This window comes from Myotis davidii, unplaced genomic scaffold, assembly GCF_000327345.1.
Source record: "Myotis davidii unplaced genomic scaffold, ASM32734v1 scaffold1203, whole genome shotgun sequence".
NCBI lineage: Eukaryota > Metazoa > Chordata > Mammalia > Chiroptera > Vespertilionidae > Myotis > Myotis davidii.
The window spans coordinates 229270-240740 of NW_006294353.1; the positions used below are offsets into that span (position 1 = coordinate 229270).

General features: G+C 51.4%; 1 protein-coding gene across 8 annotated transcripts in view; it reads right to left on the minus strand.

Annotated features, from left to right (window-relative positions):
* MYO9B (myosin IXB) overlaps positions 1-9780 on the minus strand; it is an 83768-nt gene extending 73988 nt beyond the window's left edge. For 7 of the 8 annotated variants that reach the window (XM_006768431.2, XM_006768427.2, XM_015567003.1 and 4 more), the window contains exon 1: positions 8889-9780. In XM_006768431.2, coding sequence (XP_006768494.1) covers positions 8889-9728 — 840 coding nt within the window. In that variant the 5' untranslated portion in view covers positions 9729-9780. The remainder of the gene's footprint in view (positions 1-8888) is intronic. The other variant, XM_015567004.1, reaches the window with a different exon arrangement.
* Between the last annotated feature and the right edge of the window lie 1691 nt (positions 9781-11471).

Below are 11471 nucleotides of genomic sequence, written 5' to 3' on the forward strand. Positions count from 1 at the left end.
CTCCATTACATAGGCATGATTGTTTAAATCATTGGCTGTAGGCTAGTGAGTCTATCTCTACTCTCTCTGCCCTTCCCCCAGGTCAGGACAAAAATTCCAGCCCTCTAATCAGATGGCTGGTTCTCCTGAGAACTAGTCCCCATCCTCAGGTACTTTCCAAGTCACCAATAACAAAACAGAAGACCTCTTTAGTTAGGAAATTCTAAGGGTATTAGGAGCTCTGTGCCAGGAATAGGACCCTGAAAACCCCCCCCAGTGTTTCTTATTATAAAGCATAAAATCACAGACTGTCGTCGGTAGATGTCTGCAAAAGGATTTGATGTGGTGATACAAGTCACCTGAAATGAAGATGGGAATCTTTTCCTTACATTCAGGAAGGTAGAGTTCAGCAGATGAGAAGGATGACTGTAGAAACTAACTGTGGAATGATCTAGAACAGCGGTCGCCAACCAGTGGTCTGAGGACCACTGGTGGTCCGTGAGGTCCAAAAGGTTGGCGACCGCGGACTAGAATGTTCTATGGATACTATAGGTATAAGGGCTCAGTAACCCTTTCCTGCAAAGGGCCAAGTGGTAAATATTTTCAGCTTTGCTTTCAGATACGGTGTCTGTCACAACTGCTCTGCTTTGCTTGTGTGGCCAGAAAGCAGCCACAGACTATTATGTAAATGAGTGGGCATGGGTGGGGGCCAATAAAACTATTGAAGCAGGTCAGAAAATATGTAAATGAAGGTGTGTCTGTATGCCAATAAAACTTTATTTACAGAAACAGGCAGATTTAACCTGTGGGCTGTAATCTGTCAATTCCTGGTATGCACAAAAGGAAATTGAACCTCAAATAAGTGCAGTGGATAGCCATGCGTGCTCCCCTGCAGCAAAAACCACCACAGCAGCCCTGGTTTGTTTCCTGTTGGGGAGATGCTTATAGGAGAGCAGCTGAACCATAGCCAACACCGGCATTAGGTTCAGAAAGTCACCCCAAAAGAACAGGGATGGAGGGGTGATAAAAACCAGTGCAAAGAAACCAGTGCTAACTGCATCAAAAAACCCACCAAAAGTGCTTTCATTACATTTGTCTGCAAGAAACCCCACAGGGTGCGTATGACTTTTCAGCTCTAGGGGTCCTCAAATCAGCCACTGCATTTTTGGGCATTGATAAGCAGCTTTAAAAAATATATATATATATTCTATTGATTTCAGAGAAGCAGAGAGAGGGAGAGAGATAGAAACATCAATGATGAGAGCATCATTGGTTGGCGCTCAACCACTGAGCCACACCAGCAGGCAATGAGCAATTTTTAAAATAATATTTTAAGAAGTTGTTCAGTTCTCCTGGAAGACCAAACTCGGATGAAAAGCCGACCCTTACACCGAAGCATGCTTTATCAGTGATGGGTAGCAAAGGAACCAGAACATTTCTGGTTGTGGGTGGGCAGTGACCATTCTCTTGGCTATGGCTGGCCTGGAGGTGGGGATGGGGGAGTAGACAACACCAGTCACCTCTTCCAGAGAGTGAATGAGAACACTAGCCGGGATCGTTACCTGGGTCGACGGCCTCCATGAGATGGCACTAAACACAGTTGGGTTGATGTGTAACAATAGCAAGATATTACCGAAAAAGAAATTGAAACTATTAAGGTATAGAACACGGAACATCTGTTCAACTGAGATCAGTCTTTGCATGCAGTTGGCCTGAAATTTATTCTCAACTGGTGTGATCTGCCACTCCAGAGGCACTTAGTGATGTCTGGAGATACTTTTGGTTGTCACAACTGGGGAAGGAGGTGCTACTGGCCCCTGATAGTTAGAGGCCAGGGCTGCTGCTCAATACCCTAGAGTGCACAGGACACCCCACCAGGAGAAAGGATCCACCGGCACCCAGACGTTGGTGGCGTGGAAGCGTCGTGGCCTTTGTCCTTGTGTGTTTCTGTCTGTGGGGCCTTAAGTCGACATAAGGCCTTAGTTACCTTCCGTTCTCTGTGCCACTTGCCTGCCCCTGCCCCAGGGTTCCAGCCTTAGCACCTACCTCCTTGGGGCTGCTCTGTCAACCCAAAGCCCCCCAGACATCCTGGGGAGGCCACACCGGGGACAGAATCAGCCAGAGATTCTATTCTTCACACTCTGTAGCTATTCAGACGGGGCCCATCTCCCTTATGGGCTTTCAATAGCCCATCTCCAGGACACAGGCTTCTTCTTCCATCCTTGCACCACCATATGTCCCTACATCAGTGACGGCGAACCTATGACACGCATGTCAGAGTGACACACGAACTCACTTTTTTGGTTGATTTTTCTTTGTTAAATGGCATTTAAATATATAAAATAACTACCAAAAATAGAAATCTTTATTTTACTATGGTTGCAAATATCAAAAAATTTCTATATGTGACACGGCACCAGAGTTAAATTAGGGTTTTCAAAATGCTGACACACCAAGCTCAAAAGGTTCACATCACTGCCCTATACTGTCTATTTTTCTAGGATCCCATCCTGGGCTCTCACTCTCCCTCCCACGCTGATGGGTGACACGATGATGTACTGATCTCCCAGCCAGCCACCCAGCCTCTAGGATGGCCCAGCCAGCCAGAGCCTTGACCACGGGCCGGGGGGTGGGGGCCGACTTCTGAGAGCTCTAAGAAGCAGATCAGCGGTGACGAGGCTGGAGGGAGAGGAAATGGGGAGTGGCTGCTAATGGGGTTTCCTTTTCGGGGTGATGCAAATGTTTTGGATTAGATAGAGGTGCTTGTTGAACAACATAATAAATGTGCTCAAAAATACTGAATTATTCACTTGAAATGGATGGATTATATCTCAGAAAGGGTCTTAAATAAAAACTCTAAATGCAGAGGCACGCCTCCTCATTCCAGAACCTTCCATCTCTGTCCTCCTGGCTGAGTGTCTTTGCCTGTGCGCTCCCAACACTGGGTAGTGACTGGCCTATCAGTGCCCTGTGGAGGGAAGGATATGGTCTGGGTAGGTGTCCATGAGGACAGGGGTCAAGGTGGATGATGACATGTGGTTCTGGGTGACCTGCCTAGGCTGGTGCCCTGGTGCTGACAGAGGGTAGTGGAACAGCAGCTGGGCAGGTGGAAGACAGCTGAGGGCAGTCTGGGGTCATGTGATACTGGGTCTGTGGGGCCCTAAGAAGGGGTTTGGTGCTCAGGACCAGGTTGGCACAGATGCCAGTCCTAGAACAGGCTCCTTTGGGGCCCCACAGGCAGATTGGAGGCAGCAGCAAGTTCCAGGAATCCCCTGGGTCCTATGTCTCGCTATCTTGGGTCACCAGTCTCCTGTGAGTATGCTGAACAGATTGGGGCGTCACTGTTTCTCAGCTTCCTCTCTCTGTGTGGGCCAGGGCACAGTGGCTACACGAAGGCCCTGAACCCTGGCACACAGTCGCCTCTGGCCGCTTGGGAAAGCAGCTTGACCAGCAAGGATCCTCATTTCATTTCTGCTTTCGAAATTAAAACCCTACGTGCATTTGCTAATGTCGGTGGCATTGTTACAGTTCAGGAAAGACAAAGAGAACCGAGGCCTTAAGCGCTCCACGCTAAGCCTTGATGGTGAGGTCTGTGGCCAAGGAGGAGGCACATGTCCTGGGAGTATTTTGTGGCTGGTCCAGTGGCCAATGCTATGGGCTGCTGCATCTGGAGGGGTGAGGCTCCCTGAGAAAGACCCCAGACTGCTCAAGGCCCTAGTGAGTCTGCCATCTGCACCTTCAGTCTTCCTGAGCTCAGGCAAGTCCCACATACATGTCGAGTTTGGGAAGGGAGGGCGGTTCAGAGGGCAGGCTGTAGCTGAGCACAGTCAAGTGACACCGTGTGAAACTGTGACAGTAGCAGTTAAGTGCAGCAGGCGACGAATCAGCTGATTGGAACAGGCTTTCCACAGTGCACCCTTCCTGTTTTCTGGTCAGAATTGCACAGTGAGACTGCAACCCGCGTCCGGGGGATGGGGGTTGGGGGTACAGCAGGGAGGTGGCGCCTGGTGACACTCAAACCTCAAAACAACTCAACTTCTCCTTTTGTAGAGCTGTAAAAAGTACCAGACACGGCCAGCGGTGCCGATCTTCGGCCAAGGTGAGGGAATCCTTCATGGGGATGCAGGGAGATACCATGAACTCAGCTCATCTCCAGCTGGCTTTGAACCCTGGCCCAGCTATGGCTGCCTGCTGTGTGGCCAGGAGAACCCAGACTAGAGTGGGTTGACTTGTGTCTCCCTGCCCCCCTGTCCCAAATATGTCCAAGTCCTCATCCCAGGAACCTGTGAATGGGTCCTTGTTTGCACAAAGGGTAAGGTTTTAAAGGTGAGCTCATCCTGGATTTAGAGTGGGCCCTAAATCCAATGACAGTGTCTTCGTATGAGAATGGAAAGTAGAGACACAGAGACACATGGGGAGAAAGCACGTGGCGATGTAGGAGGAGACTGCAGTGATGCGGCCACAAGCCAAGTAATGCCAAAGGGCTGCTGGAAGCTCCCAGAAGCCGGGAGAGAGGCCTGGCTCTGCTCTTCCTCAGAGCCTCCAAGAGCCAACCTGCCCACGCCTTGACTCCAGACTCCTGTTGTCTTAAGCTCCCCAGTTGGTGGTACTTTATAATGGCAGCCCCGGACACCTGCATCCTAGTGTGCCTCTCTGCAGCTCTGTTTTCTCATCTTTAAAACAAGCAGAGCTGTTTCGAGGGCTCAGAGAGATGACAGATGGAAACTGGCACCTGAAGCTTGAGACCCAAGTGGGTCCCGAAGGCCGATAACAAATTGTTCCTGTTATTAGAAAGTGCCTGTTGGATTAGCACAGGAGGGCTGCGACTTACTTATGGACAAAATGGTTGGCACCTGAAAGAAACAGTGACTGGGTCTCGTTGGATCCCAAGCTGTGACTCTAGACAGCTGTTTTCACCCAAGGAAGACTCTGCCCCCCAGGAGACACTTAGTGATGTCTGGGTACATTTTTGGTTGTCATAACTTGGGGAGAGGTTGCTTTTGGAACTTGGTGGGTAGAGGCCAGGGCTGCTGCTCGACACCCTGCAGTGCACAGGATGTCCCCCAGAGAATGACCTGGTTCCAGACACTAGCGGTGCCTCAACTGGGAACCCCAGCTCTAAATTAAAATAACCTTCTCCCTTTCCAAAAGGTCGCCCCAGGAAACATGTTTATGGCTCTGATGTGGATTTGGCTGAAGCCAGTTTTGGAAGCTGGTGTGGGCACCGCCCTCCAGCAGAGCACCGCCCTCCAGCAGAGCCTAACTGCTGGGGAAACTTGGCTGTGCTGGCTCTTGCTGAGGCTCGAGGGAGGCAGCCAGGTCAGAGGCATCTGACTCACAGGGTGCAGATGCCTGCCACAGAGGGTGACTAACGGCACTCCAAGAATGTGCCAAGATCCCTTGAGGCAACTGCAGGGGGAGGAGCAAGGAGGCCTATGGGAGACACTGTGGGCCTCCAGGCTGACTGCTGAGCCAGGTGGCCCTCAGGGAAGAAGGCCGCAGACACTGCCAGCTGTCACTCAGAGGGGGCTGCTCTGGACATGTCCCCAAAAGTCACGTCCATGTCCTGATCTAGAACCTGTAAACATGGCCTTATTTGGAAATGGGGTTGTTGCTGATGTAATTAGAATGAGGTCATCCTGTGTTAGGGTGGGCCCTAAATCCAATGACTGGTGTCTTTACCAGAAGAGAAGGCAATGTGACGATAGAGGCAGAGGTTGGGGTGATGCAGCCACAAGCCAAGGAATGCCTGGAGCCACCAGAAGCTGGAAGAGACAAGGACGGGTCCTCCCCTAGAGCCTTTGGAGGGAGCGTGGCCCTGCCAACACCTGCATTTCAGACTTCTGGCCTTCAGAGCTGTGAGAAAATAGAGTTGGCCCTCTGAATCTATGGGGTTTGCACCTGTAGGTTCAACTAACTGAGGATCAAAAATATTAGGGGGAAAGAATTCCAAAAATTTCCCAACAGCAAAACCTGAATTTGCCAGGTACCGAGCATTGTGCTGAATCTATGTGAATGAAGTGATATACAGGCATCCCGGCTGTAGCCTCTGTGTAAATATAGGCTATCTGCAATTACTGTGCCATCTTATAGATGGAACTTGAGCATCTGAGAACTTTGGTGATTCCAGGGGTCCTAGAACCAGTCCCTTATGGATACTGAGGGACAACTTTAAAGTCCTGTTGCTTGAAGCTCCCCGTCTGTGGTACTTGGTTACGGCAGCCACAGGAACCTCCTTCAGGTGCCCTGGATGGCCCTTAGCTAGTAGAGGAAACTACACCCTGATGCCAATCCTGCCTCCTCACCATGTCATGTTGATACCTCAGGGCTCAGCGTCCTCACCAAGCATGGGCACACCCACCTGCCTGCCTGGTTCCATGACGGGTGAATGACCACTTGGCAAAACGCTCCACTTGGTAAACACTGGGTCTGCCCTCTCATTGATGTTCTTAATTTCTAACGTCATTGACAGCCTGCAGCATTTCAGTCAGGACTCTACTTGGTGCCAGGAACTAATGCACTGGCCTAGAGCACATGTCACGCCTCCTGATACTTGTTGGGAGGACGGTGGGGCCACTGGCTTCACCACAGCTGAGTTTCAGAGCTGGGATGAAGTCAAACTGAACCTGGGACACCCTCCTTAGCTCCCATGTCACACAGGGCTGTCCCTGGGGCCCACAAGGCCATGAGTGATTTCCCTGTCACCTCTCTGTCCCCACTGCCTCCCACCCACCCCACTCCTGGGCCCTTGCCTTTCCTCCAACACACCAGGTATGGTCCAGCCTCCCGGCCTTTGCACTGGCCATGCCTCCTCCTGTATGGACCCCCCCCCCTCTTTCCAGGTAGGTCCAGCTCAGCATCACCTCTCACCTTCTACCCCCTCAATCCTTCTTCCTTGGGCCTGCTGGCTTCTTATTGGCTCCTAGCTCTGCCCGCCTTCTCATCATTGAGGCGACAGTTCTCCTCAGGCAGGCCTTTGTGTCCACTGTGGCCACCACATAGCCCAGTGCCTAGAACAGTGCCTGGCACATGGCAGACATGTGTGCGAAGTATTTGTAGAATGAACGAGTGATCAGAATAGAGGAGGGAATGCACACAGAGTACACAGCATTAAAGGAAAAAAAGTGTTCATTCTGCAGCTGGGTTACTCAGTAATTTTTAAAACATTTACACACAAAATAATAATCTTTACATTACATACATAGGAGAAGACAGAAACAGGCTATCCATGTAGGCACAGGGCCAGGCCATACAGCCATTTCCAATGAATTTCTTGCTGATGATCTCAGAGATCAACAGGGAGGAAGAGGAACTGAAATGTATTGAGCAGGCGCTGTCTAGATGTGATTTCAGTGAATTTGCACAGCAGCCCGAGGTAGCTGCTTTAGGCCCTCAGCTTGGGGGGAATGGCAGAAACTGGAGGTCAACGCTCCAAGGTAGGTAAGGTTTCTGCACCCCCAAAGAGGGGGGTCTAGATGGACAGGTTATGGCACATCCAGATAATGAGGTGTTAATTGGCAAATGAAGTCTCAAGCCACAAAACGACATGAAGGAACCTTACACGCATATCGCTGAGTGGAGGAAACTAATCTGGAAAAGGCAAAGTGATGGAGACAGTGAAAGATCAGTGGTTGCCAGGAGTTTGAGGGGGAGAGGGATGAACAGGCGGAGCATGGGTTTTTTTTAGGGCAGGGGAACTACTCTGTATGATACTGTAACAGTGGATAAGTAACACTGTACATATGTCCAAATCCACAGAATGTACAGCACAGAGTGAACCCTAAAGTAAACTGTGGACTTTAGGGATCTCTTGTACTCTCTGCTCATTAGTGCTATAAATCTAAAACTGCTCTAAGAAACACAATAATTTATATTATGATGGATAAAATTAAATCCTTAAGATTAAAATTATTTATTGTAAAATCTTTTTTAAAGAAGAAAGAGTCCTAGATGCCAAACCCAGAGCCACACAATGCCCTGGCCCTCCCCGGCGATGACGGTTGGGCCATGTTCTGAAATGTGAATGCCTCTTGTCTTAAGAACCCGAGAGTGAGGAACAGTGCACAGTCATTTCTGCTGCCCCTGAATCCAGAGGGCTTACCCACAGCAACACATCGATGGCTTTCACGGGGTTTGGCCATGGGATACTGGACAGAGGGCCGAGAGGTTTCTGCCCCCACTGACCATACAGTGCTGCCCGGTGGCCCCCTCCTCGCCTCACTGTCCCTCACCCCCAGGCCTGCACTACGCCTTGATGGCTTTCTTCTATGCCACAGCCGCACAGGAAACCCTCCATCATGAACTGCTCGGTTTGGACATGCCATCCTTTTATTTCTGGGACCTGGAGTACAGATTGCTGCCTCCTAGACGTCAACAGTGTATATCAGGCCTTTTTCCCCCCTACCTTCTGATGTTTTGACATCTGGGGCCTACCTGACCCTGGAGGGATTGCCCCTCCTCGGGTTAGCCAATACCTAGAGAGGGCAAAGGTCTTGCCTGTGAGCATATCTCCCATATGCAAACCCACCCAGTCAGAGCCCACACTCCTACCACCTCTCCTATCAAGCTTTCACACTCAGGACCACTATCCACCTGTCCTGATCACTCCAGGGCCAGATACCAGACAACCTGGGCAGCCCCTATGTCCAAGAGCCCTCAAATGACTCAAACCAGCCAATCCTAAACCTGCTCACCCTGCCTCACCCATCCCTTCCCATGGAAATCACAATAGGGAGTCTTGTCCATGATTCCCCCTCATGCCTGCCTATAACTGACCAGCCCTGGTGCCTCCTCGTGTGGCCCTGTTTCTAGCAAAGCTCCTGTTTCTAGGGAACCATGTATAACAAACTATCTTCTCGCAATAATAAAACCCCCATGTTAAAGCCCCTTCTGACGCCTGCCCTGCTCACCTCTAGCACGGGGCCGGCGCCCAGGATGGTCCTCTCAACACCACTGGCGTAGCCCTTCTGACTCAGGGCGGTGAGGCAGTGGATCAGGAAGTTGGTGGTCTGTGTCTTGCCTGAGCCGCTCTCACCCGAGATCACAATGCACTGGTTGACACGTTTCCGGAGCATGGCGTAGTAGGCCACGTCGGCCAGCGCGAACACGTGTGGCTCCAGCTTGCCCAGCTGCTGGTTCTCGTACATCTTCACGTACTTGGGGTTGTAGATGGGGAGGAACTTGAAAGGGTTGACAGCCACAAGGATGCTTCCTGCATACGTGTAGATCTTCTGCTGTAGGAAGCGGTGCTTGAGGTTCTTCAGGAGGTTAGCCTCGGTCAGCTCAGGGAGGTTGCACAGGTCATCAAAGTCCGCCTGCTGCCTGGGCAGGAGGCCGCGCTCCACCAGGCGCCGGGCAGCTGTGGCCTGGGCCATCAGCTGCATATGTACATATTTGATGGCCCCATCTGAGTCACGCTCTTGCAGCAGGAAGTAGTAACCATCTTCCTGCGGGTGCTCGTCCTGTGCCCGTCGAGGCCACAGCAACACGCGGTGTACAGGCGAGTCGTTGGCGTCCAGCACCCACTCCTCCCCGCCTGTCTCCTTGACCTCCACCAGCACATAGCGCTTGGTTCCATCTAGCCGCAGGCTGGTGATAGCGTCCTGAATGACGTCGGACGTAGTGCTGTCCTTGGTGGCTGTCACACAGCACGAGGCCTGGCTCTCGCTGGTGGCCAGCTGTGGGTAGATATGCAGGTGATAGGCCGCCTGCCTCTGGCAGCCGGAGCTGCCTGCCTCGTTCACACTCATCTTGCCAGCCGCCTGGCTTCAGCATGCCTCCCAGGCTCAGGGCACGCTTCTGGAGCTGAAAGGGAGCGGGGAGCACCGTCAGAACGGTAGTGGTGGTAGGAAACACTGACGCCCACCCTAGACAAACAGCCCCAGACCTGAGGCCTGTATACCCTGCCAGATAGGGCTCTCCCAAAAAGCCAACAGGTGGTGAGAGACTCTGTCTGTCCTTAAAGGTGACCTCTGTGACTCTTGCAGAGTGACAGCACCAGACCCACTCCTCTCCAAGATCAAGCCCTTCCCCTGGAGTTTACACCATCGCAGCCCCCATCCCTCCTCACCCAGGGTCAGCCCATCACCCTGCAAGCCCAATGATCACAGTCATGTCTCAGCTAAGCCTTTCCCAGTCCACATCTTTCCTGGCTTTTCCTCTTGGACAAAATCTCCCGCCAGCTCTCCAAGATGAAGACTTGATCACACAGGCCTTGGTTACATCCCCACAATATACTGGGACAGCAAGAACCTACCCTGAAACTCAGGGATTCTGAAACAACAGGGTACCCCAAACTCCAATGAGGAGGACCGAGTCAGGAAAAGTCCCCAAAAACTCACTCAAGAAAACTGCTCAGAATGTATTTGCTTCTAGAACCCACAACCCCAGTCTCCTATGGAGAACATCAGATGGATGCCCAGCCAGTCCTCCTAAGGCCGCCAAGGTTATGAGCAACAGGGAAAGCCAGAGGAGACGTGATCATTAAATTCAACGGGGTTTCCAGGACGGGGTCCTCGACTAGAAAAAGAACACAAATGGAAGAATCGGGGACATCCGATAAGGTCAGGAGGTTGGTTAATAGCAGCGTATCAATGTCCATTTCTTAACTGTACAATGTGCCTGACAATGAAGATGATCGCGGTAGGGGAGGGTGCGGGAAGAATACAGGGAACTCTCAGTACTCTCTTTGCAACTTTTCTGTAAATCTATAATGACGCCAACAGGAAAAGTTTATTTTCAAAAAATGCATTTGTTTCTGAAGACACTGCAGAAAAAGATAAACTGCAGCCAATGTTGGCAACAGTGACTGTGTCTCGGAGTAAGAGGCATAAATCCGTGTGGGTCAGGTGCGTGCTCACTGTGTGCCACCTAAGCATGACTGAGGATACAAAGATGAACCAAACTTGGCTCAAAGCCCGGTGAGAGAAACTGATATGCAAACAAATGTGAGAGAGTATAAACCACAAAGACGCACATGCATGGACACACTCATATGAACACACCGACACTCTTGCACTCACATACACAGAACATGCGTGCACGTTCGGATGCACATATATGAAAGCACACAAACATGGACACATGTGCACAGCGCTTTCATATGCACACACACGTGTGCGTGCGCACACAGAGCCAGGGCTTTAGGCAGAGATGACACCTCTGTGACTTGCACTCGTGGAGACATGGCTGATATGCACCACAGTTTCCGGAAGGGTGAACCAGCTCACAGGCTGGGGGCTTTGGACTGTCTCACTCTCAAGCTGCCTGGATGCAGGTGGTGGAGAGGTCACGTGAAGAGCCTTTCTCCCTCCAGCAGACACCAACCTCAACAAGAAGCCATCGGAGGCGAGTGACATGAACCTGCTCCTGCAGTTTCACCACCTGCCCTGACGAGGGTCTGGCCGAGGCCTGGATGGGCTGCGGGCCACATGACCAGCGGCACTCAGGGCCACCCCACATCTTCCAGGGAAAGCTGATCATCAGGCGCTTTC